This window comes from Arabidopsis lyrata, assembly GCF_000004255.2.
Source record: "Arabidopsis lyrata subsp. lyrata unplaced genomic scaffold ARALYscaffold_6, whole genome shotgun sequence".
Taxonomy (NCBI): domain Eukaryota; kingdom Viridiplantae; phylum Streptophyta; class Magnoliopsida; order Brassicales; family Brassicaceae; genus Arabidopsis; species Arabidopsis lyrata.
The window spans coordinates 24,051,175-24,076,421 of record NW_003302550.1 but is presented as its reverse complement, the minus strand read 5'-3'; the positions used below and the strand labels follow the sequence as shown (position 1 = coordinate 24,076,421).

The following is a 25,247-nucleotide window of genomic DNA, read 5'->3' as shown; positions in this document are numbered from 1 at the left end:
AATTAAAATAATAATGCGGTGAGCGTGGATCGAACACGCGACCTTCAGATCTTCAGTCTGACGCTCTCCCAACTGAGCTATCCCCGCTTGATGATTAATAAAGACACTTGTTAATAATATAGTGAAACTCATTTATTCTGTTTGTTTTATTAAAATACAAAAGCGAGATTACATAAAATTGGCTCTTTTTATAGATAAAGAGAATCGTATTCAGATGTCGCAAGAAATCCACAACGGCTCCTCAAACTGACCATCAAGTTTGTCTCCATCTTGCCCGTTCAAACTCATCCGACTCAAATCCAATTCATCAGCAGTATGCCACGTGGGAGTCCCATCTTCATACCCGTTCCACGTCAGCCTCCTCAATCCCGTTCCATCCAATTTCACAACGTATAAATCTCCATACGGCTGAAACTGATTCGGCATCGCCACCGGCTCCGCCGTTATTCCACAGAGATTCGCCGTGAAAACTAACCAATCACCATCCTTATTGAAACTCACATGATTAACTCTCTCCCTCGCCGCTTCCTCCGACCCTTCCGGTCCCGAAATTAGAATCCTCCTCAATCCAGAACCGTCAGGTCTCACCACGTAAGCACCGAACGCGTCGATGTTCGCTGGATTGTGTCGGTTAGATGAGAATCCGATGAGATCTCCTTTCGGAGACCAGCAAGGCATAGTATCGATCCATGGTCCTTCCGTTAACCGTCTTATTCCACCGCCGTTAGATTCTCCGTTAACAGCGTCTACAATGTAGAGATTCTTATGCCCAGATCTACCAGATCGGAACACGATTGATTTACCGTCGGGAGAGCAAGACGGAAAAGCGTTATTCCCAGTGTTCTCTAGAGTAAGAATCTTCACATCACAAGGAAGCTCTTCTTTATCGGCGGTGAGATCTGATGGATCGAACTTGATTCGAGCTATCTGAACGGCGATTCCCGCCGGACGGAAGATCGGACCGAGAGATGTGTAGATTACATGACGCTCCGTTGGACTCCATGAATTGTAGAAAGCTGTACGGTCTTTGATCAACGTCCATCGTTTTGAACCGTCGGATTTAGCAACTTTGATGCCACCGTTGATGTCGAAATCGGAATTTAGTGCGATTAGATCACCGTTGGGAGATGATGATGGAAACGATCCGTTGATTCTGAGTAAACGGAGGGTTTTGATTGGTGAAACGATGGACTCGATGTTGGGAACGATTGACTCGCCCTGAGTTGACTCGCCTCTGAAGCGGTGGTAGCCGAGGAACTCGGAATTTGAAGACACGAAGGGGTTGTAATGGTGGAAACTCGGATTGAGTGGCTCAGTCACCGGCTGAAACGTTTTGTGGTCAAGGTCGTAAATCTCGATGTGACGGTGGTTGACTCCGCGACGGCGAGTTGCGACGGCGATTCGTTTCCCGTCGTGGAAAGCTGCAGGAGTGAAGCAATGGAGTCCCGATGGAGTGACTCGGATCGGTGTGATTGGGAAATCGGAATATTTTTTGAAGTTCTCCGGTATATCTACCCGGAAAATGCTCCACCAACCGTCGTCTGCTTGGTGGTGGAAGAAAACAGTTGAATCGCCGGACCAAGTCGGCCAACCACCACGCTCGCAAATCACCACTCTTGTCTCTGGTTCAGATGCTTTGAAAACAGTAATATCAGTGTTGATCTCGTGAAACTCACCGCCCCAAGAGCGAGATCCATATGACGCGACGGCTAAGAAATCTCCAGATTGAGAAACCGCCGGGCTGAAATCGGCGGTGTCTAATGGAGTGACACGTGTAACTTCTCTCTCCTCGCCGTTGAGCTCCACGGTGTAAAGCGCAGACCAATTCTTGAAATGACGATCAGGTTGTTCGTGAGCAGAGATGAAATAGAGTCTGTTTGATTGAGTAATGATAGGACGGTCGTGGAAGTAGCTTTCCGGAGCTCCGGGAAGCTGCTCGGGTTCAGAAATTCCGGGGCGCGTTTTGTAAATCCGGGCGGATCCGTTTCGTTCCGACACAAAAACGACATCATCGCTTTTATCGTTGACAAATTGAGCGTTGAAGTTAACTGAAACGCCGTCTGTTAAGCGGCGTTCGACGGCAGTGGCGATGTGAAGAGAGAAGACGTCGAAGCCGTAGTGAGTTCGACCAACGGTGGTGAAGATGATGGTGCCTTTGGGAGTTTCCATTGTCGAGTTTTGGATGAATTTGTTGTGGTAACTGATTGAAGTATTTATAGGTTGATGACGTGCGCGAAAGTGTTTGACTATTTGACTGAATGTGGAATGTGAAATGTGAACGGAACAAAACTGATCCGTACGTGCGTGTGTAATGACGTTGCAGTCTTCATAGGATCTTTATCCTTTAGTTACGTGGAAAATCGACGCAGAAGAGAGGTTCATGTATGTGTAATAGGAATGTGAGAAATTTGGTTTTGAATACTTACACAGTGGATTTGACCAAAGACAGAGAAAGAGCTAATGAAGTTGTGATTTGTAAAATAAATCAATCAAAATTGCTGTCGTAGACAATATGTATTGAATAACCAACAAGAATACAACATCAAGCAACAGAAGGATTGGGTTTTCCGGCGATCAGTAAAGTATTTTCCGGCGAGATGCTTGCAGGGATATACTTCACTAGCTTTGAATCTAACCCATGTTTCTTATTAACCCACTTCATCCTCCCTGCATCTATTATCCGTTTGCATTTAAACCCTAAAACAGCTCTCTCCATGGGTTTCATTTTCTTCACAACTTCCTCCACGCTGCTCAACGAATCATATCTCACTTCTCCTTCTTCGTCTTCTTTTGCACTGCATCAGAAGAACAATTAAAATGAAATAACTTATTTGAAGTAACTTCTTTATCATCTTTGAGTCCAAGATATATTACTTTGAAGCGAGAAGGTCATTGTCGTCAACACTGGGAAGATTGGAACCGTGATCATCATCTACAGCCCAGCTAGTGAACGAAGTCATGATATGGAACTCGTCTTTGGAAATCCCTAGGCTCAAGATATATTCTTTATCTGTGAGACAAGAAAATGACAGAACCACACTCTTGATTAATTGAGATGTTCTAAGATACTATGATAGTCCTAAGAGGAAGTAGTGACTGTGTGAGTTTACTTATGTAGCTTTTCCATTGGCAAAGATGATGGCAACAAGTCGCAATAGCGAGACCTCTAAGGACCAGGCTTTCACCATCTTGTCTGGATAAACAACATCTTAAGCTCAAATCTATTATCGACACATTAAAATGTACATCAATTAGTAAAAACAGACACTCTTCACGAAGTGGGAATCTTAACGTGTAAGAGCAAAGACATAAGCATGTAGTGACCTGTTGCAGGACCACATAGATGCTTCCCAATAGCCACATAAGGAACACCGTGCAAAGATTCAACCACGTTAAGGTTCAAATCCTCAACTGAAAACACATAAGATTTTATCTTTCGATCATTAATACATAACCCTGAACAAAGTAAACAAGAAAAGGTACTAGATATATGGGAACCTTACTATCAATTCTCATACGCTCTAATACTAAATTCTCCTTTTGCCTCAATGATCGATCAGCCTAGAAGTAATAAAACAAAATGCACTTTGAGAAATAAGCTAAATTACTGAAAAGAACGAAACAAACACAAACAAGCAAAGCTTAACCAACCTTAAGCTTATAAGATTTCCTCTCGACAAGATACACTTTTTTTACCCCATAGCAATCTGCTAGCATCTGTGTTAAGTATCCTCTGCCAGCGCCAAATTCAACAACCGCCGACACACTGTGATCGTCTTTCTCTTTCAGATCACTTTCGCAACATTCCACATTTATGTTGCACCTCTTCAATGCACCAATCTCTTCCAAGTTACCAAGAATCGAACCTTGCTGCAAAACATGTTTTTCTTGAAACGGTAATTTCCTGCCCAACAAATCAGAAACAATCAGTAAAACAAAATCTTCTCGTCTCACTAACCAAACCCCAAGAACAACGAAAGCTCCAAACTATTCAAACCATTTACCTATCTATCTCTTTATTAAACCATATGTTACAAGCTTCAGGTGACAGATACGAATCTTCAATCTCTTTACAAATACCGCCATGAACAGCCTCAATTTTCTTAATTAGCTGATGAAACTGAGAAACGCTCATACTATAGAGAAGCTTTCTCTTCATCTCTGAGGTAACAAGAGAATCCGAATAACAAGATCCCAACTTTTCTTCTTCTTCTTCTTCGTTTCCGGCATTAATGCCCTTCTGATAAAACCGTTGACCAGACAATGCTACAGTTTGTTTAAGTAAAGGACATCTCTTTACATGCCATTCGAGATTCTCCTGCAACACAGAGCTAACAAAATTCGAATCAAACCGTTGCTACAATAGCAGAGAAATTGCAAACTAAAACCTTTTGAAAAAAAAAAGTCTTTGACTCACTGAGAAGGATCAATAGGGCATGGAATCCATTGACCTTCCAATCTCTGGCTATGGTTTCCACAAAACCTGTTTGGTTACTTTGTCAAATTTTAGTGAAAAGAAAAAAAAAAAGAAAAAACGAAACTTTTCAGTTTCACTTACTTGGAACTCTTGATTCGAGTATTCGCGCATGATCTTTTCTTCTTCGGAAGCCAGAAACTGCATCGATTGCTACTTTTCGCCTCCATTCTCTCAGCCAGAGTTTGCTCAGCGAAAGAGAGAGAGAGAGTCGAGAGACGGAGGTCTTCAACGGGTCCTAAAATGGGCTTCTTCTTGGCCCATTAAGAGCCCATTTAAAATTTTAAAATGGAATTAATCTGAGCAACCAATTAAATAATGACACGTGGCAGTTCCAAAACGAAGAAGCATGTTACTTCTCCTCCTTTCATACTCTTGTACGCCATTAAGTCTTTACATTTTCTTCCGCCGGAAAAACAGATATCACACAGAAAACACGACGACGAAGAAAGAAGAAGAAGAAGAAGAAGATGTCTGCGACGGCGATTCTCTCTGTAACTAACCCTAACGCCGTCGTCTTCGGATTTGGTAATCGGACATTCTGTTGTCGGAGCAACTTTGCTAAACCCAGTTCGAGATTGTTTCCTTCTTCTTCTCCGATGAAGCCTTTGACTCTTGATTCTAGATTCTCTCCTTTGATTTCAACAAATAGGTCCTTGAAATCTTCAGTATTCAGGAGATTTAATACTCTCATGGAGTGGCAAGAATGCAAGTAAGCGACTCTATCTTCCCCTCTGCTCTTTGACTCTCTCTGACTTGCGGATTTTTGTTGTTTCTTCATGTAATTTAGCTAGATATACAAAACACACTCGCATTTTGTAAGAATCTTGCGTTGAAGATATTACGAAATTGCAGACTGATTTTGATTTACTTACGGATGATTGCTCTGGAGATTCAAGTTCAATACTTTTTTATCAACGGTAGCTTTAGATAGTCAAATTTGATGTTTTTAACTGTTCATGACAAATTCTTGACAAGGCTGTTTTGTTTTTGTATGATTTTATCATTCCTGTTCAAATTCAAGCTATGAATTTTATTTTTCTTAAAAAGTTGTGTTTTTTTTAGTCAAGAAGGTTCTTTTAGTGTTTGAATCTTTGTTTTGTGGAGATTTTAGAGTAAAGATGAAGGTAGAAGTGCCTGTATCAGTTGCTTATGGACTCTACTCGGAACGAGAATCAATTCCTAAATGGATGACATTCATTTCATCTGTTAAGGTAATGACTGTTTCTGTTGGCTTTATGATGTTCAACATTGGATTTTGTTTTTGATGTTTGTTCTGCAGGTGTTGAAGGACAAACCCGATTTATCTCGATGGACCTTGAAATATAAAGCATTTGGTCAGAATCTTGAGTACGCTTGGCTTGCTAAGAACTTGCAGGCAAGTATCATGAACCATTGAACTGTTTATATTTATAAGTAGCTTCACTCACTCTTATGTTAAGAGTTATTCTTATGACATTTTTTAATTTTGTAAGAAATGAACAGTTTCAGTAAGTATGCATTGATATCAAGAACATGTTAAACAGTTTTGATACTCTTTATTTGGATTTCTCGTAATTGTTTTCTAGATTCTGTTTCCTGCAGCCTCTCCCGAATCAGAAAATACATTGGATTTCTCTAGAAGGCCTTCCTAACAAGTAACAGAACTGAAACGAATCAATGAGTTTATGAGTCTCAAAATTCATCTCTTCAATCTTGATGTGAAGGTCTTGCTTTTTTACAGGGGCACTGTCCGCTTTTTCCCGCTAGGACCTTCATCATGTGAAGTAGAAGTGAGATTTCATTGTTCATATCATCGCTTTTCGAGTTCCCGATGATTTCACAAAATTTTCTGAGTTCTTTGCTTTGTTTGCAGCTAACCTTTGCATATGAAGTTCCCCTGCTACTTATACCATTTGCAGCGGTAAGCAAGCATTCTTTATCCAACATGTAAAAACTATATCAATACTTGATGATTTAGAGAGTGAATCAACACAACTGAATGTCTCAAATCCTATCTTCTGGTAACATTTACCCTGTAATGTAGCAATTCATCTTTGCTTTCTTCAGGCGCTTCAACCGCTAATGCAAGGATTGATCAAGAATAGTTTGGCGCAATTTGCAGAGATTGCAAAAAGCACAAAGACCACTTAGTTAAACTTAAACAACATCCACAACAGCAAAACTTATCCACAGCACACATCATCACATTGTTCTTACAGGAGTTTGCACAGAGAATCATTGTTGTGACTGTTACTATATTGATTTTTTATAGTGTTCATGTCATACAAAGAAAAGTTTATCATATTAGTCACTATATTTTAATCTCCGACTTAAGACTCTGAGTTTATCTATGTTGGCCAGAAAATAAACATGCAGCATTTTAGTTCCTAATTGGTTCATCTACTTTATTTCTATAAAAAAAAATTAAGTGCAAAAAAAAAAAAAGAATTTAATTTTTTTCTAAAAAGACTATGACTCAATGATAGGATCACACATTGGAATGGGTTAGAACTTAGAAACATTTGTTTTTCATGATTTTTAAAATTTTCTGTATTTTGATAATTTAAACTCGCAAAACAGCAACTATAGCATATCATAAACTGTGAATCTATCTGTAAAATTATTATGGGAGACTCACAAAAATGCCCCTTTTTTAATACCCCTTTTCAAAAATGGCCCCTTTGGCTGTCCATTTTTAAAAATACCCATTTTTATGTACAAAATGACTAAATTACCCTTCTTTTAATAAAAGATATCACAAATATATAAGGAAATATAACAAAATTAGTTCCACAAAATACAAAATATTTTTTGGTGGGAAAAATGATCCCGCAATTTTTCCCGCCAAAACTCTTGTAAAAACTTGTAAAACCTTTAAAATACCTTGTAAAATTTTCCCGTAAAACTTTTTCCCGCAAAAAAAAATTTTTGGCGGGAAAATTTTTTGGCGGGAAAAATTTTTACGGGAAAATTTTACAAGGTTTTTTAAAGGTTTTTACAAGAAGGTATTTTAAAGGTTTTTTACAAGGTATTTATAAGGTTTTACAATGTATTTTAAAAGGTTTTACAACGTATTTACAAGGTATTTATAAGATATTATAAGATTTTACAAGCTATTTTATAAGGTTTTTACAAGTTATAAGGTTTTACAAGTTTTTTATAAGGTTTTACAAGTTATAAATACCTTATAAAACCTTATAAGTACCTTGTAAAACCTTTTAAAATACATTGTAAAAGCTTACAAAACACTTGTAAATACTCTGTAAAACCTTTAAAATACCTTGTAAATTTTTCCCGCCAAAAATTTTCCCGCCAAAAAAATTTCGCAAAAAAAAATTGCGGAAGCACTTTTCCCGCAAAAAAAAATTTTTGGCGGGAAAATTTTTTGGCGGGAAAAATTTTTACGGGAAAATTTTACAAGGTTTTTTAAAGGTTTTTACAAGTGTATTGGCGGGAAAATTGCGGGATCACTTTTTCCGCCAAAAAATATTTTGTATTTTGTGGACCTAATTTTGTTTCAAATAAGGGTAAAATGGTCATTAAAAATTAAAAGAGGGCAAACTTAAAAATGGACTCTCAAAAGGGGCATTTTTGAAAAGGGGTATTGAAAAATGGGCATTTTTAACAATTTCTCAATTATTATTCCTAAAATTGAAAAGTTGTTGACATAAAACAATACTATTTGCACATGAAATACAAACTTCACAATCTTCTAATGGAATATATGAGCACATGAAGTCTAGAAAGTCAAACCTTTGGAAGTCGCCAACGATGTTCCGATGCCTAAATTGGAGCATTATTCAATAGTATCAGTAATATGCATTTTAGCTTATGGCTAATGATTTCTCCAAAAAATAAGGGTTTTGCCATGAATTTGAGATACTAATACTTATGTACTTTGAGCTGTCTTTACATCATAATGCCCAAATAATTAAGATTTACCAAAAAATTCTCTTGTTAGCTTCAATTAATAAAATTATATATCAACATGTATATATATATATGCAACGAAACATGTATATACTTCAATATTTACAAAAAGCCAAGAGAAAAGAAAGAAGAATTATCGGATTATAGAAAAAAAAAACCAAACCAAACCCTAAACTCAAAATGTTGAAACTGTCTCGTGATCCGATTCTATGTATCACTACATTAATTCTCATCACATTTTCTTTATTCTTCTATGAAACTGAAGCAAGACTACATCATCACACAGACAAAGACAATCCCAACCCAAAACCAGAGCCACCGTCTCAGCCTCCTTCTTCCTCTCCAAAAGCTAACGACCCGTCGTCAAAATCTCCATCTCTGCCCCAAGATCTCGACCACGAAGTAGTCTACAACGTGAAGAAATACGGTGCGGTCGGTGATGGTGTCACAGACGACACTGAATCGTTCAAGACAGCTTGGGATTCAGCTTGTGGCAACTACAAAAACAACACTGCCTCTGTCTTGCTTGTGCCTTACGGTTTCACTTTCATGATCCGTTCCACTATTTTCACTGGTCCTTGTCGCTCTTACCAATACTTCCAAGTACCAATTATAATATCAAATTTATTTAATTTCAATCAAACTTTTGGATAATTGTGTCTAATGGTTTAATTTCTATTGAATTTTCTTAAAAAAATAAAGGTTGACGGGACCATCGTGCCACGGGATGGACCAAAGTCGTGGCCGAGCAGTTTAGACAAAAGACAATGGCTCGTCTTTTATAGAATCAACGGAATGGCTTTAAAGGGCGTTGGAGTTATCGACGGTCGTGGACAAAATTGGTGGGATCTTCCCTGCAAACCTCATCGGGTAAATACTCACTAATACACACTTCAGATTAATCATAATATAAAGAGTGAAAGGTTCAATAATAATGTGTGGTTTCTAAGTAATATGATTATTTAAAATCAAAATATTTATTAGTTATTATATTACATAATGTATATATGACCTGGGGATCTTAATATGTTCAAGCAGAATGTCAACAAAACTAAACTTGCTGGTCCATGCGAAAGCCCCGCGGTAAGTACCAAACATTTGAAAGATGTGCAATGTTTATTAACTTTACTATTAATTTTCTCTAAAAATTATATGTTTCTAAACTTTATTATTCATATTTAATGTGCAATGATTTTGGTGAGGTTAGGCTTTGAGGTTCTTCATGAGCTCGAATGTAACTGTGAAAGGCCTGAGTATAAAGAACAGCCCTCAGGTTCACCTCAAACTCGACGGATGTCATGTTGTTCACATCAACTCCATTAGAATCATATCTCCGTCGTCAAGTCCCAACACTGATGGTATCCACATTGAGAACTCCAAATCCGTTGAGATTTACAACTCCGTTATCTCCAACGGTATACATTCAATATAATAAACATCTAATAATTGTCTATAGACATACACAAATGGAAATTAAATTGCAACTAAAAGAAAAAATCACAACTTCTAACTTGTTTTGAAACTTATTTAAACAGGTGTTTTACATTTTAGACATAATACACCGAAAATAATTGAAAAAAAAAAGGATTCATTCTAGATATTTGATAGGGACTTCATTTTCTAATGTATTTAGAGTGTAAACAAACTTAAGATTCTTGAAATTTTTTACCAGGAGATGATTGTGTCTCGATAGGACCTGGATCATACGATATCGATATACGAAATCTCACTTGTGGACCAGGCGGGCATGGAATTAGGTAAAAGTTACTTGTGATTTATAATTTAGTTTTTAACATTTCATAATATTCAGTATTAACATAATCTTGTGATTTTGTAGCATTGGAAGTTTGGGAGAAAAATCCTCACATGCGTGCGTCTCCAACGTTACGGTTAGAGACTCGTTTATAAAATTTTCCGAAAATGGAGTACGGATCAAGACATGGCAAGGTGGATCCGGGTCCGTTTCGGGTGTAACATTTAACAATATCCATGTAGATACTGTCCGAAATCCGATAATCATCGATCAATACTATTGTACGGCTAAAAGTTGTGCTAACAAAACATCGGCGGTTTTTGTGAATGATATAGTATATCAAAGTATAAAAGGCACATACGATATCCGTAGCCCCCCTATGCATTTTGGATGCAGCAACAATGTCCCGTGCACAAACTTAACACTCTCAGATATCGAATTGTTACCTTCAAAAAAAGATATTGTTGTGGATCCCTTCTGTTGGAATGCGTATGGGATTACGGATGAGTTCTCCGTACCTTTGATCTCGTGTCTTAAATCGAATCCTTCGACGTCGTTGTTAAGTGGTCTTTCAGGGAGGTGTGGATCACCGTGATTTGATTAGTCGATGAATAAGAGAGTTATTTTTGTGTAAAGTTTTTAACTTGCTGGAATTATTTGAAAAACTATACAAACCTAAAAAGATACGAAATAAACAATTGAAGATCTAAAAATTTCTAAATCAAACGCTTATTATGGCTTTGGGCCTTGATTCAAACCCATTCTCCAATTCTGTTAATCTTTAAGGCTTTTATATGCTTCTTTTCTCTTTTATATGGTTCACTATCAAAGAAGATGCTTTGAAAAAAAGAATTTGGCTAATACTTTTAAAAGTTTCACTTTCCTGCGCAACATTCACGTTTTGGATCGTTAAAATATTCAAAGCAAGAACAAGCATTTTCCTTCACGTTGGATGAGTATTTCTAGACAAGCCTTGTGACTTAAAAACCGAAAAGTAAACGCATTCGTCAATGATTTAAATAGGACAGTCTTTTTTAGACCAAAGAAGCAATGCAATTCCACATATGTATTAAATTCATGACTTATCTTTTTTACTTTATTACCCCTGGACCCTGGTCACGTTTTTCACGATGAACAGAAATTATGGACTAATGAATAAATTATCCGACTATTGTATATAGAACTTGTTTTAAAATGACTTTCATTAATTAACTTACACTATTTTTAGTTGGTCGTTAAAAACTTATGCTTATATTCTTTTATTTAGGGAAATTTCTTGGTTTGCATATTTTGGTTTAATTTGGAAATCTAATTAAAAATTAAAACTAGATATGTTTTTATTCTAAAATCTCCAAAGTTAAAAATGGGAGATATTAAATGGCATTTTAGTCTTTCTCACTAAAAGCAAGCTCCATCACCTAATAATAATAAACATTTCTCCTCGAAACCCTAAAGTACCAAAGAAAAGAAACAAAAGCAAATCTTTCTTCTTCATCCCCATCGTATGGCGATAATGAACCAAGAAGAAGAAAATACAGAGAAGAAGAGGATCAACGAGATCGATGAAGACGAAGAAGAAGAGTTGGAGAATAAGAAGATGGAGATGTTCTTCAATCTCATCAAAAACTATCAGGATGCTAAGAAACGAAGACGACGAGACTTAACTCAAGATTCCGGCGACACTGCTTCCGTTCCAACCAAGAGATCCGACTACGGCATTGTTCCTGTATTCCGTGCTGAAGATTTTTCTCACTGTATGGACTTAAACTTAAAGCCATCGAATTCGGTTATCCCCACCAAGAACCAACAAGAAGAGAAGCAAGAAGAAGAAGAAGAAGAAGATGATGATGATGAAGGGGAAGAAGATGATGATGAAGAAGAAGAAGTAGAGAAGGTCACAATAAAAGATAATGGTTTAGATCTTAATCTTGCATTGTAATAGTACACTCTGTTTCTTTTTTGTTCTGTTTCGTGAATAAGAAGAAAACTTTGATGAGCACATAACCGGAGTAAACCGGTGTCGAGTAGGTTAAAGATAGAAAAGAGATGTGGTCTTGTTATTGCTCCTAAATTAATGGGATTGTATCCCACACTCTCCACGTTCTTAGTAGTAGATTTAGTGGTTAGTTTTCTTTCTTTATTTTTGTGTATTTAAAGACTTCAATGTCAAGTTAAGGAATCAGATTTTATTTGCCAAAAGAAACTTGTGTTTGTATTGTGTGTTTACACATCCTCTTAGCTTTGAGGAGGGACCTCTTAACAAACTTTCTTAATTACATTATTGAAAGAGTGACATTGCAATTACTCAAACCAGTGAATCATCAAGTCAAGAAGCTGCAGGTGAAATTGCCATTGGTGAATGTTAACTTCTCAGCTTTGACGACAGAATCTAGAGGAAGAGGAACAAAGGTTTTTTCTGGACCATAGAAGTGAGGGAAGCTATTCACTTCATCCACAGCTTCATAGATCAATCCATCTCCAAGCTGCAAAAAAAGCACATCAAACAAAAAAACCATGTCAATCTCTTTATGTTTCAGGTGTGCTCGAGTAAAAGGGTATATACATCGTTGAAACATGCGCTTTGCTTCAGGATTCAAATGACCATTTTATAAGAACTTTACATCAATGTCTATAAGATCATGGTTCTGTTACTTCCATTGTGTTATAGTCCATAATGCAGCACCATTTTGTGTATCGTTTTCAAGTCTACAAAATCGCACCGACTCTAGTACATAACCAACTCTAGCATCAATCAACATCACTGAGTACACACTCATACCATGACAAGGTAGGCTTAAGAAGTTTCTTGCTTTTACCCCTTTTGCTAATTGCTAATCTACTTAAACGAAGAGCTAATCACACAATAAACTAACGTTTACTAGATCAACCACTCACCAAACTAGAGGATTACTTATAACAAATTATCATATTTCATCAAATTAAAGGTAAAGCGTCAATATCAATGAACAAACCTTCTTAGGATCGACTTGAAGAAGGTAAAGATCCTCCTTAACATTCAAGAAAAAGTTCTTCAATGTCAATTGTACCTAGAAATCAGAGAATCAATTTCATCACAAAAGCAGCAAGAATCTGCATTAAAGTAATGATCTTTCACAAGCTTAAAGCAAATTAGCTTTAGAAAATGAGCAAAAAAGTCGAGATTCTTCATCACCGAGATGAAAAGTCGAGATCTTTCTGAGAAAAATCTTAAGACAGAGACCTGATCGAGTTTGCTGAGATGATAATAACAAGTTGATTTATCAATCTCTGCACCAAAAGAAGATCCATTCTTCTGAAACTCTTCCCATTCTTGTTCCGTACTGATTCTGTATATGAAATCTTCCTCAGCCATTTTTGTTTCACCTCTTCACCTGTGAGATCGAAAATTCGTAACTTTGAAGCAGACTTGATTCGATACTAAACCGGTACAAACCGGGAATCAATTTCTATACTAAACCGGTACAATTAGCTAAACCGACTCGTCGTCAACTTCGAAGTTTTTTACTTGCAATAATCACCTCCGTCGTCGCTTTCGATGGTCGAAATCAGTTGGTAAAGAGAAAACTCTCAAACAATCATGGCGGCGTCAATGACGAAACCCATCTCAATAAATTCTCTCGGTTTCTGTTCTGATCGAAAGAACATTGCTTTCTCTGATTGCATTTCGATTTGTTCTGGATTCAGACATTCTCGACCATCATGCCTCGATTTGGTCACAAAATCACCGAGTCACAACACTCGTGTTTTACCTGTCGTTAGAGCCCAAAGCTCTTCTGGTAAGCCAACAATGATGACTCTCTGATCCTTTTTCGATCTATTGGGTTTGTTCATAGCATTTTTTTGTTTTGTTAGATTATATTCCAGACTCGAAATTTTACAAGGTGGAAGCAATTGTCAGGTAAGCTTTTAAATTTTGTTTTGGTGTAACAATCATTGGTATAATTGTGACAATGTTGCTTGTTTTTCTAAGTTATAATTGGTTTCTTCATTGTTCATGTATGAATGTTGGGATATAAAAGGCCATGGAGTCTTCAGAAAGTTTCATCGGTAAAAAATCTTCCTTGTTCTCAGTTTGATATGTGAAAAGATTTTAACTTTGCTACTCACTTGAGGTTTTTCATGATTAGTTGTTATCTAAGAAGAGTCTATATAGTGAGTAGAAGTTCTTATCGATGCATGCGAAGATCGAATTTTGTCAGTGAGCTCGATAGGACTGGTCAAATCTTCGTTTCTCTAGTGTTTGAAATGTGAATTTGAATTGAAGGGTGTATGGTTCTCATCGTTATTGTAGATACTTGTTACTTCCAACTAAATCTTGAGTTTCTCTGTTTCATAAATAAATATGCAAACAATCAAGGCGCTATTGAAAATTGGAATACGAGGTGTTACTGTTTCTGATGTTCGAGGGTTTGGTGCACAAGGTGGTTCCACCGAGAGACATGGTGGTAAGACATTGAATTCAAGAATTGGTTTGATGATTCTTCTTACTCTCGAAATGTGTTCATGACTTTTCTATACACATTGTTGAAATTTGCAGGCTCTGAGTTCTCGGAAGACAAGTTTATTGCTAAAGTTAAAATGGAAATCGTTGTTAAGAAAGACCAAGTACGTATATGGTTTAAAAATTGGAACTTTTAAAGCGAACTTCGAGTTTGAACCATTACTTTTTTTTTTCTTATTGCAGGTGGAATCTGTAATCAACACCATAATTGATGGAGCAAGGACAGGAGAGATTGGTGATGGCAAGATTTTCGGTAACCATACTCTTTTCACAATCAGATTTTTATGTTTCATACCTCAAAATGCAAAATGAAATTACTCAGATTGTGAATGTTTCTTGTTTGGTTATATACAGTTATACCTGTGTCAGATGTCATAAGAGTTCGGACAGGTAAATACTTCAAAAGCCATATTCTTTTTAAATCTTGGCTTGCCTTAAAATGTCTGTTAATGTTTGATAAAACATTTCAGGTGAGCGTGGGGAGAAAGCAGAGAAGATGACTGGTGATATGCTTTCACCATCTTAGGAACAAACAGAGCTCAAGAAGGGTGTTTATCATTTCGGTCTCTAGATCTAATTTCTGCGAATAATAATGAATGGAGTCTGTGTTTGGTTTCTCTGTTGAATCGATCAAGATGTGTTTTTAACTGTACATGAATTATGTTATGCAGAAACATCTGTCCTGGTTCTCAGACATCGAAACTCTGTTCCTAATAATAAAAACTGAAGTCTCTGTTTCTTATTTTGGTAATCTGAAACAACAATGCTTTGAAGACACCATTGCCAAGACTTCTTGCAATAAGAATTTACTTTATTACTATCACTAATGATCCTGAAAGACTAGTCTACAACACCTTGAACATGTTCTCATGTAATGCACATTGATATTACTTGTGTGTAAGTATTCTTGATCCAAGTAAACGAAAGTGTTGTTAGTAGTTCTTTGTCTCCTCTTTATTACTCCAGCTGAATTATTTATATTCATCCAAAGTTAGAATTGTCCACTAGCAATATCATTTCTCATTTCTCTTCTCTTTTTTTTACAATTAGGCTATCAATTACACAAGACCAAAGATCTCAACAATCAAGAGCCTCTGGAAACACTTGTAAATTGAAGAAACTTCTCAAAGTCTACAAGAATGCTACTGTAAATGAAAGGCATAACACGTTTGAAACAGTTAGATCATATCAAATTTAAATTCCAAGATTCTTTGATAAATAACTTATTATAATGGAAATGAACTTGTAAAGTAAATGGTACAAGAAATCTAAAAGAACCCCCCCCCCCCCCCCCCCCCACTCGCTAGACATCTTGATTCATATGCCATAAGTAACGTACGCAATTAAGTATTCATCTGAGGTTCCAAGTATCTTCAGGATGATAGGAAAAATGCAATGCATCTTACACCAGCTGCAAAATGGACGAGATATACTTTTATTGAGCACCACCTCATATGAATTGCCCCAAGCCTCTATTGTGCTTCTTGGCATGAACCCTGAAAAGTCTCCTAGCACACACGTTGTATGCAAACTAGCCCGTTGGTCTTTACATGTGTAGAACCATGTCTCTGGATTGGTTTCTTTTTCACAAATGTCACACCAGAATGTACCACTAGCCTTTTCGCCATAGCATAGTGAGAGAGGATGATCGTCAACTCTATGCTTTACCACTTGTGGAAAAGTGGCGCATTTGAAGCATATGGCAAATCTGCAATCATCTTCAATGCATTTTAGCACATAAAGAGTCCTCTGGTTGCAGCCATTGCAACGCTTCATCTCTCTATCTGCACAAATTATGGACTAATGTTTTACTCAAGAACAACAGAAACCTGCACAAGCCACATTTTACTCAAGAACAACAGAAACCTGCACAAGCCACTACTCACAACCTTATGCATGATCATCATTATGGTCATGGAAACATGGCTGAGTACCTTAACCAGTTTTGTAGACAAGAGACGGATTCTTCATTCTCGGCTCAAGCCTGGCCATGGGGAAGCATCAGCGGATTGGAACCTCCGGTCCATATTTGGCTCAACCATATGATCAACGTTGAAAGTTTCGAGGGAAACGAATACGATTACAACTACCTCATAAGTTCAATTGATTTTGAAGGTTTAGCAAAAGTCACAGATCCCTCACAACTTCCGATGGAGCTTCAAGAAACAATACATATTAGGTAATCAACATCAACATTTCTCAATGGAGCAACAACAAAACAAGATTATTATTGGACAAGCCACACATCTCTCTTCACAGCTTCCAACTATGATGAATAAAGCCATAGGGAAGCAGCATTATAGTCAGCCATATCATCAGTCTTTTGAACAGAACAACAGAACGATGTTTAGTTGGTGCCTTTGAATCAAACCACTAAACCATCACAGTTGAATAAAAAACAGCAGCAACCTAGTGAAACAGCAGCAACCTTGCTGGCACTTCTTTGTTCTATGAAGTTAACAAATTAGAACCGAAGTTCAGTCTTCTGTAATATCGGTTTAGTTTTGGTTCTGTTTCGGTTTGAGTAATTTCATTTCGGTTAGAGTCAGTTCAATTCGGTTTGTTTTTTTTAAAACCATTTCTTCAAACAGGTCCTTCAATTTTTTTTGTATGGATGAGATTGGAAGATGTTTGTCTTAACGATATCTTCTCCTTCAACTCCTCTCATCAGACCACTAAAACGAAACGGGCCAAACCGGTCACCGGTGCGAAAAATCCTCTGCCTGAGCCAGAGGAGGCAGAGCAAAACCGGTACCGGAAAATCTTGGATCGTCCCAGTAAGTCTCTCTCTTTTTGGTTCAGGCTTCGTCTTGGGTCCTCTTCTCGATGGTCTCCACTCACGTGTCGATCTCGTGGTTTACCAAAACGGAGCTTTTCAAATCGGTCCCCTTCATACAAACATCTGGGTAAGATCAAAAACCCACAACTTTAAAATCCTTTCACAAATGTAATGTGTTTTTTTCAGGTCCCGTTCTTGCTTGGCTTATTTTACTGTACAGTAGGTTTACTACAACTCCTATTGGATGAGGCAACCTCTATAAAGCCTCCACGTGGCAACTTGGACAAAACCATAATTTCACTCTTGTAAGTATGCAGTACTCTAGTCTTTAGTTGTTGTATACAGTTGTGTATAACAGTTTTGGGACAGTGGAAGTGAAACTCTCTATATGGTTTTGGTAAATGGAACAGAGCACTGGTGGTGTTCTTAGAGTTAAGTGCTGAAATGTACAAAGCTGGAGTTTCAGACAACATAGAAGCTTACATTCTATTTGCCTTAGCAGAATTTATTTGGTTCTCTTTGGATAGAACTTGGCTTGGCTTCACCATTGCCACTCTCCTCGGTGTTGCCTGTCCTTTAGCAGAAATCCCCATCATGCAGTAAGTAAACCGCGCTCTTCGATCCCTCAACAACCAATCTCTTCGGGGTTTTTTTCAGAATTGAGTCTAAAGATTGACATAACCTGATTTAACAGATTCTTCCATCTGTGGTACTATCCAGAAGCAAACATAGAGATCTTTGGCCAGGTAAAAAGTGTTTATATAGATATATATCTTCAAACAAAAACATAACATGACACCCTGTTTTATTTTATATTTTTGTTTTGTTTTCTGGTGAAGGGATTGGTTACTTGGACAACAACTTGCTACTTTGTCTACACACCGTTCTTGATCAACCTGGCAAGATGGCTCAGGACAGTTATGGAGAGGACGACTACTGATGTAGACATTAGCTCAAGCAAAGAGCAATAATGTTTTTACATAATATAGTGAGTTTCTTCATGCTTTCTAGCTTGTAAAGGTTACATTAGATATGTCCTTGAACTTTTCTTTAATAGCTGCTCGTATTCCCATTCCAATCGATTCTGGTCCAACATATTTTACAACGCAGTCCTCGCCTTCAACTGATAAAACTTCCACACTTCCGCCGTAGTTCTTGATCGCTGGCCTCAGTATATCAAGATGAGCATTCACTGCCTGCAACAAAAACCAGTCAAAGGCAAACACACAAGAAGATATCAACGCGAATTTCTTAAAAGGAGCCTCACTCACCTCTACGGTTATCTGCTTTACTTCTTCATCAAAAACTTGTCGAATATCTTTCAAAGCATCTCCAAACTTTTCCTTGAGTACCCTCTCTATTCCCATTGTCATGGTTGTTGAAGAACTTGGACAGCTAGTACATGCTCCTAAACATACAACCCAATCCAACATAAGTTCAATTACATAACATGAGAGCACAATTTCTTTTGCAGATGTTCTCTTTGCACTCTTAAAGGGAAAAAGACTAGAGATTAAAACCAAAACTATAGGATACTACACCAAGAACAGTAATACGCCAAAATGTTACATAAAGTTGTCCTGTCTCAAGCTCGAATCTAGAGTTCTACAGAGAATAGAAAACCTTAAAGGCTGATCAGTGATAGATTACAACAACTCAAACCCCAAATAGTTTCTATCTTGTCGAACTAAATCAGCTAAACCTAACTCCTTTGCTGCCTTTCTCTACAAAAGATTCACTGATCCTACCTAATTTGTAACTCCCCCAGAAGTCGAATGTGAACTTTTTCATTTCAATCATAGAGGAGCAATAAGCCAAAATATTACTTAAAGTTGTCCTATCTCAAGCTACAATCCAAAGTTCTATAGAGAATCTAAAGGCTGATCAGTTATAAATTCCAACAACTCAAACCCCAAAAAGTTTCTACCTTGTTCGAACGAAATGAGTAAGTCTAGCTCCAACACCAGCAACCAAACGAAAAAGAAAAATAACCTTGGAGTTTAAGAGAAACAACTCCATCTTCAACGGAGACAACGTCGACGTTTCCACCATCGGAGATCAAGAACGGCCTAACATCCTCAAGCACCAAATCAACATTTTGAGGCGTCAAATCAAAAGTCTGAGCTGAATATAGACCCGGCGATACACCAGATGCTAAAGGTGATATCTTTTCTCCTTGGCTCGACCCACTTATCGCAAATCGACGCAAAATCGCCGTTCTAGAGATCGGTCTGCTTCTATTCTCAAACAAGACAAATCTCGGGTTTTGATTGGAGATTAAAGGAAACCCATTTCTCGTTGAAAATGATGAAACCAGAATATTGAAGCTTCCGCTTATGGAAGTCGCGAGAGAAGCCATCACCGTTCAGATTTTGATAATTTTGATCTGTAAAAAAAAAAAAAGAATCGGACTAATCTGAAGAAGAATCGATAAATTGCGGAATAGTCCCTGAAATTAAGGAGATTTTTAATTAAAGGATCAGATCAGAAAATGCAAGTAGTGGACCCAACAAATGTGGGCCGATCAACATAAATGGCTTTTACTACAACGAACGACCCAATCCATTTAAAAGAACGAAGACACGTGTCGGTTACGAAATTTTTTTCATTTTCCTTTGAGTGAGTTTGACTTTTCTTTTATGTTGGACCAATTAATCCATATTTGTTTTTATAAGACTTTGCCTCTTCCAACACAGTTGTTATAGACACTTATAAAAATGCGACAGTGATGGCCTCACCAGTCACCACCCACCACAGACATATCTTAATTCTGTCCAATTCCATATGGGGACTAACACAAATTATTTCTGCTGTACAAATTTAATTTTCCTTTTTAAGAGGAATTATAATAACATAGTATCATTCATTATTATAGACATACAAAAAGTGTAATGATTGACTAAAAGTCTATCTCATTTTGTACTTTGTAACCGAATTATAAATTTTATAATTCAAGTGTCGATTGACTAACTTTTTATCGACGGTATATGAAGAATTTATTTTTGTTCACTCACATGCATGCTCACATGGTGGTTTACTAGAGTCCTAGACCCTAGCGAACGTAAACGAATAACTACGTTTTGATATATAGAATATATGTGTAACTAGTTTGACCAACGAATATGCCATAGACCCATAGTTATAAAAAAGTATTTAAGATTAAATAAACTTTTAGTTGACAAAGGAAAAGTAGTATATAACCAACCAGCCATTATATATACAAGGCCAATCATGCTTGTATTCATGATTTACAATAAGTTTGGTTACATTATTTGGGCTAGACCGTTAAAAACATTTATGATGCATGTGCCAACCAAAACAATATATAAATTTAATAACAGCATTCAACTTGTTCAAAATTTATATAGATGATTGGTTACATTATTTGTGGACCATTATATTGTTTATATATGCACTAGAACTGCAAAAGGAAAATTGTCTGACAAAGATTTGGATATGATATAAAACATAAAGATATATGTGTACATTACCAAGAAAAAAAGATTGTAGTTACATTTACGTAAACATTACTCCATCTGTTTCACAAAGAGTGTCATTTTAGAGTTTTGCACACAGATTAAGAAAACATTAAATTTTTTATTTTTTCTAAACAAAAACATCATTAACTATATACCTAAACATAATCTGCCTAATAGTAAAACAATTTGCAGAATACTAATAGTCATAAAATATAAAAAATCATTAAATTTTGCATTGAAAACCTAAAACGACACTCTTTGTGAAACAAAAATAAAACCTTAAAACGACACTCTTTATGAAACGGAGGGAGTATTAATAAACAAATGAAATAATCGATTGGTTACTTACATATATCCAAAGAACTCAACTCACTCACTCAAAACCTAAAAACAAATTTAATTTTTCTTAACTACTCCATTATTACCGGCCAAGATCAAATACTTATCTTTTCTAGTGAGACTTGTGCACTCGAAATCCAAAGCCTTCCCAATCTCACTCTGAACATGATTGGCCACCTCAAACTTCAACTTCCCATCAGGATCTTGGCACGTGGCACCGGAGACAGGGTCGAGAAATTGGATGGTGTAGGTAGGATAAGGATCCATGAGGAAGAAGAGCGGGTCAAAGGCCTTAAGACCACTTGCCGTTGTACCATAGAAGAAGGTCACGGTTGACGTCATAGCCACCGGAACGATGATGTCACTAACCTCGGTGAACAAAGGGCTAAACCTGAGCATGTAAGGCTCTCTACAGGTGGTTCCTTCAGGACAAACCACGAGATCTCCTTCGGTCAACAATTTCTCCATGGCTTGACCGTCACTCACCCGATCACGGGTAAGTCTCACCGTCTTGATCGGAGCCAAAATCTCGGATACCCTACTCAAACTATACGTTACAGTTTTTATGTTTTTCTTTTTCAAGGCGAATGCAACATAGAGAGGGTCCAATAAAGTCCTATGGTTACACACAAAGAGACAACCTTTGCGTTGACTTGATTTTGGTTTTTGAGATGAAACGTAGTCGTTAGTGACGGTTAGTCTGCATCCGGAAAAGGAGAGGATCGGGATTGAGAATGAGTAAGGGATGCAAAGAGAGACGAAGAGTCTGGCTGCTGCGGCTGCTGCTGCGAAAGGACCCCACATGAACAAGACCAAAGTGTTCATTAGGGTTGGTTTGATTGCGAGACGGCCATCGTGGAAAACCAATGGTTTAGGGTATTGGCTTCGTGGTAGGGTTTGCCAGCTTCGCTTGTCTAATTTCTTCACGAAATAAATTTCCTGTTAGAGAGAAAAGGACAAGAAAATCAGTTGAGTACAACATGAAAACAATGAATGAAAGCACCTAACAAAAATCAATTACAGGTATTGAAATTCAAATCCATGAGATATATTCACTGTCATGACTAATAACTATCCACACAGGATATGTCGTCGTTTCTTATTCGTATTTAATGATATAGGCTTGATTTGTTCTTTTTTTTTTGTTTCCTTTTTTATGTTGTTAATATTTTTGACGTTTATGTTGTTAATATTTTTGACGTTTATGTTGTTAATATTTCATATTCGCAATCAGGCAAGTTGTCCGTGTTTCACCGTCACTACTATAAGTCTATAATAACTATTTAATATGCTATGTCGCTTTTTAATACATATAGGTCATGATATATTAACTGTAACAAGTCATATATAGATATCAATATATATTAGTTTTTTCTTGGCAGCTTCAATATTTAGTAGTCAAAACATTCTCGTTTTGATATTTTCAAAAATATAAATTTATCAAAAAAATATTTTAAAAACTGTAAACGTATAACGTATATAAACGCAAAAAAATAAATAATAAAGTGACTGACCTGGCAAAACTGAGAGAAGAGATATCGATGAAGAGATGTATTGAAGGAAGTGATGCCAATAACACGACCGGTGTTTAGTCTCTCTTTACGAACCAACTCATCAAAGACAAGATCATGTTTGGTTTTATCTTCCATGATCCCTAAGTAATAACCTCCAACGACCTTCATTTTTCTTCCGACCACAACGTCAATCTCCAAGTAATCTCTCAAGAACCCTTCGATCATAACTTGAGGAAGATCATCACTCACTCCGATTCTCTTCCCTCCTCTCTTCAAGACTTGGAACATCTCGAGCCCGACATCTTCTAGAAAGTATTTAGGCAAAACCGCTCTTCCCGCTCTAAAACCTTCTTTTTTGACCCCGAAGAAGCTCACCATTACCATCACTTTGACACCCATCTCATGGCTCATCAAGCTTATCAATGGATAGAGAATGAAGAGGATAAATGACCTTATTACCCCACCCGCCTCGAATGCTACTAACATGAAGTAAGGAAAGAGAGAGTCGGATTTGAGAAGAGCTCCTTCTACGTTGAAGATCAATGTGTGGCGTGATAGGTCGGATTGGAGGAGAGAAGAAGGGCCATTTTGGTATTTTGGTTTAGGGTTCCGATATCGCCGGAGGATAAACCGGTAGAATAGAAAGACAAGAGCTTGGAATATTGAAATCTTAGCGGACATTTTTGGTTTTGCAGAAAGCTTTTCTTTTTTAAAAACTTTTCTTTTTCTTTCGTTGTATAAATTTTCTTTGTTTGGTTTCAGACACTGCATGTTGGAGAGCAATTGAGGGGGTATTTATATAACAAAACCATGACGAAAATACCCATAAACGTGTTGCAAATTTACAAGAAACTGCCATTGATCGTTAACGTACAGCTTGCATGATTATACACATTAAATGAGATTACCAAGTGAACATGTGAATAGTATATTTGAAAAGTATACGCGTGTATGACTAGTAGACCAAAAATTTATTCGCAGAGAGTATGAGTCAAAGCTTTTTGTTTGTTTTAAATATATTTTAAGTAGAATTATTTGTGGTGTTAAAATAAAATAACACGAGTCAAAGTTAGCGTATAATCGGAGATTAACACACATAACTAAGTACGTGATTACAAGTCTTGTTCCATTTGCGTGTATTCAAATATCAGCATCATTTTATAACAAAGCGAAACTGAACTGAAACGTCATTACATATTTGTACTTTTACAAGCATAACCAAACAATAAAATATATGTGATGGAGATCCGTTTAATATTGCGTATTATTCTCTTGGAATGGTTATTCCTACTTTTATTTACAATTGATTACTATTATATCTGCAAGTTGGGATGTTTCATTAAATTGTTAGAAAGTCAAGAACTTGTTTTTGTTGTTTGATATGACAAGAACTTAATTTTAGGAAACTAGAACTAATGATAGAGAAATCATACGACTAGTACACATATATTGAATCATTAATTGATGTGTTAGGAAAAGTCGAGTTTTTGTTTCGTATTATCATTTATCGGTTGTCTTCGAGAAGGAAGATTAAAAGGGTCCACGTACCTACAAATTAGATTATCTTGAGTCTTGACACCAAAACAAGAAAGAAAAAAACTGTCCTACAAATATTAAGCATATGGAAAAAATCTATTGTTGGTCCAAAAATAATTATTGTTAAATTAAATGAATGTAGTCTATAAAGGTTAAGATCCAATTAATATTGCACATCTTATAACTAATCTAATAATTAATCTATATATGCACTTCCCAAACTAATTCCAAATTAAACAAAAAACAACATGGCCATATATGTTTCATATCTTGGTAAGGCTGGTCTTTTGAGCAGAATCTCTTTTTCAATAAGGGCACGCACAATACAAAATAAAATGATGAGTGAATGTTGAAAATGTAAAGATAACTAAAAACAGTTAAAACGCATTGAATGCTAATGAGTCGCCGACCACGTTTAGAAACTGCGTGGTCTGTGTGGTGTGCACGTGGGATGGGGGGATCTCTTTCTAGCTTAAGTTTATTTTTATTCATTTTTTAACTTTGGTCAAATGGTAAAATATTCATATCATTCTTTTGTACTTCGAAATAATAAAGTTAACTGTCGGTGTTAATAAATTAAGACACATCTCGACGAATTTACATTGTGTACGTCATTCAGTCATTGTACTTTGTTAAGAAGGATTTAAATAGATCGAATCCTAAAACCGACGACTTAGAGAAAAAAAAAAAAAACAGATTGGTAAAATATCCTGAAAATAAGGTGAATCGAATTGAATGTTTGATTATCTTTCGTTAGCTTAAGCTCAAATATATACACAAACTATTTAAGTAGATTAATTTGGTCATATTTGGATCACACATCAGAACTTTTGTTCACACTAAGAATCTAATACAATCTTATCTTCTACTAAGACCATTATGTTCACGCTAAAAATTTAGTAATATCCAAACTAAGGAATTTAACTAGTAAGCCAGAAAATTCAAGTGTCCTTGTCATAA

The 25,247-nt window shown here is 36.6% G+C and overlaps 10 protein-coding genes and 1 non-coding gene across 14 annotated transcripts; 5 read left to right on the top strand and 6 right to left on the bottom strand.

The window, feature by feature from the left end:
- Positions 1-14: 14 nt before the first annotated feature.
- Positions 15-87, bottom strand: TRNAF-GAA. The gene has a single exon. It is a non-coding gene; the product is annotated as a tRNA-Phe (tRNA).
- A 27-nt stretch (positions 88-114) lies between these two features.
- On the bottom strand, positions 115-2,361 carry LOC9308940. Its single transcript, XM_021020644.1, has one exon. The coding sequence runs from the start codon at positions 2,167-2,169 to the stop codon at positions 211-213; it is 1,959 nt and encodes a 652-aa protein (XP_020876303.1). The 5' UTR covers positions 2,170-2,361; the 3' UTR covers positions 115-210.
- A 93-nt stretch (positions 2,362-2,454) lies between these two features.
- On the bottom strand, positions 2,455-4,679 carry LOC9311022 (tRNA:m(4)X modification enzyme TRM13 homolog). 2 transcript variants are annotated; one of them, XM_021020645.1, is made up of 9 exons: positions 4,559-4,679; positions 4,418-4,483; positions 4,005-4,331; positions 3,652-3,904; positions 3,504-3,561; positions 3,325-3,411; positions 3,111-3,221; positions 2,875-3,010; positions 2,455-2,795 (listed from the first exon to the last, which is right to left on the bottom strand). In XM_021020645.1, the coding sequence occupies exons 1-9, from the start codon at positions 4,642-4,644 to the stop codon at positions 2,543-2,545; spliced, it is 1,377 nt and encodes a 458-aa protein (XP_020876304.1). In that variant the 5' UTR covers positions 4,645-4,679; the 3' UTR covers positions 2,455-2,542. The 2 variants fall into 2 exon arrangements, with proteins under 2 accessions (XP_020876304.1, XP_020876305.1); XM_021020646.1 differs by having other exon boundaries at positions 4,418-4,465.
- Positions 4,680-4,821: 142 nt separating this feature from the next.
- LOC9311021 lies at positions 4,822-6,847 on the top strand. The gene is made up of 7 exons (XM_021023590.1): positions 4,822-5,186; positions 5,589-5,688; positions 5,757-5,852; positions 6,059-6,111; positions 6,198-6,246; positions 6,330-6,377; positions 6,524-6,847. The coding sequence occupies exons 1-7, from the start codon at positions 4,945-4,947 to the stop codon at positions 6,605-6,607; spliced, it is 672 nt and encodes a 223-aa protein (XP_020879249.1). The 5' UTR covers positions 4,822-4,944; the 3' UTR covers positions 6,608-6,847.
- Positions 6,848-8,485: 1,638 nt separating this feature from the next.
- On the top strand, positions 8,486-10,890 carry LOC9311020 (polygalacturonase At1g48100). Its single transcript, XM_021023549.1, has 6 exons — positions 8,486-8,989; positions 9,089-9,256; positions 9,425-9,469; positions 9,594-9,801; positions 10,059-10,143; positions 10,224-10,890. The coding sequence occupies exons 1-6, from the start codon at positions 8,567-8,569 to the stop codon at positions 10,732-10,734; spliced, it is 1,440 nt and encodes a 479-aa protein (XP_020879208.1). The 5' UTR covers positions 8,486-8,566; the 3' UTR covers positions 10,735-10,890.
- Positions 10,891-11,567: 677 nt separating this feature from the next.
- LOC9308939 (protein NIM1-INTERACTING 1) lies at positions 11,568-12,130 on the top strand. The gene has a single exon (XM_002874906.2). It carries the CDS (start codon positions 11,644-11,646, stop codon positions 12,076-12,078), a length of 435 nt encoding a protein of 144 aa, XP_002874952.2. The 5' UTR covers positions 11,568-11,643; the 3' UTR covers positions 12,079-12,130.
- LOC9311019 lies at positions 12,044-13,529 on the bottom strand. Of its 2 annotated transcripts, XR_002331396.1 has the most exons (4): positions 13,360-13,529; positions 13,112-13,186; positions 12,404-12,622; positions 12,044-12,126 (listed from the first exon to the last, which is right to left on the bottom strand). XR_002331396.1 is itself a non-coding variant. In XM_002872823.2 (3 exons), the coding sequence occupies exons 1-3, from the start codon at positions 13,489-13,491 to the stop codon at positions 12,461-12,463; spliced, it is 369 nt and encodes a 122-aa protein (XP_002872869.1). In that variant the 5' UTR covers positions 13,492-13,529; the 3' UTR covers positions 12,311-12,460. The 2 variants fall into 2 exon arrangements, 1 of the variants encoding a protein (XP_002872869.1); XM_002872823.2 differs by lacking the exon at positions 12,044-12,126 and having other exon boundaries at positions 12,311-12,622.
- A 31-nt stretch (positions 13,530-13,560) lies between these two features.
- Positions 13,561-15,382, top strand: LOC9311018 (nitrogen regulatory protein P-II homolog). The gene is made up of 8 exons (XM_002874905.2): positions 13,561-13,915; positions 13,992-14,037; positions 14,159-14,186; positions 14,497-14,584; positions 14,677-14,744; positions 14,824-14,893; positions 14,995-15,030; positions 15,111-15,382. The coding sequence occupies exons 1-8, from the start codon at positions 13,717-13,719 to the stop codon at positions 15,164-15,166; spliced, it is 591 nt and encodes a 196-aa protein (XP_002874951.1). The 5' UTR covers positions 13,561-13,716; the 3' UTR covers positions 15,167-15,382.
- A 1,844-nt stretch (positions 15,383-17,226) lies between these two features.
- LOC9308938 lies at positions 17,227-18,499 on the top strand. 2 transcript variants are annotated; one of them, XM_002874904.2, is made up of 5 exons: positions 17,227-17,546; positions 17,606-17,724; positions 17,830-18,018; positions 18,114-18,165; positions 18,259-18,499. In XM_002874904.2, the coding sequence occupies exons 1-5, from the start codon at positions 17,268-17,270 to the stop codon at positions 18,388-18,390; spliced, it is 771 nt and encodes a 256-aa protein (XP_002874950.1). In that variant the 5' UTR covers positions 17,227-17,267; the 3' UTR covers positions 18,391-18,499. The 2 variants fall into 2 exon arrangements, with proteins under 2 accessions (XP_002874950.1, XP_020878414.1); XM_021022755.1 differs by having other exon boundaries at positions 17,240-17,546; positions 17,640-17,724; positions 18,259-18,497.
- LOC110227665 (nifU-like protein 1, chloroplastic) lies at positions 18,265-19,930 on the bottom strand. The gene is made up of 3 exons (XM_021022756.1): positions 19,412-19,930; positions 18,691-18,827; positions 18,265-18,615 (listed from the first exon to the last, which is right to left on the bottom strand). The coding sequence occupies exons 1-3, from the start codon at positions 19,776-19,778 to the stop codon at positions 18,427-18,429; spliced, it is 693 nt and encodes a 230-aa protein (XP_020878415.1). The 5' UTR covers positions 19,779-19,930; the 3' UTR covers positions 18,265-18,426.
- Positions 19,931-21,172: 1,242 nt separating this feature from the next.
- LOC9308937 (probable glycerol-3-phosphate acyltransferase 3) lies at positions 21,173-23,522 on the bottom strand. The gene is made up of 2 exons (XM_002872822.2): positions 22,752-23,522; positions 21,173-22,176 (listed from the first exon to the last, which is right to left on the bottom strand). Exons 1-2 carry the CDS (start codon positions 23,520-23,522, stop codon positions 21,295-21,297), a joined length of 1,653 nt encoding a protein of 550 aa, XP_002872868.2. The 3' UTR covers positions 21,173-21,294.
- Between the last annotated feature and the right edge of the window lie 1,725 nt (positions 23,523-25,247).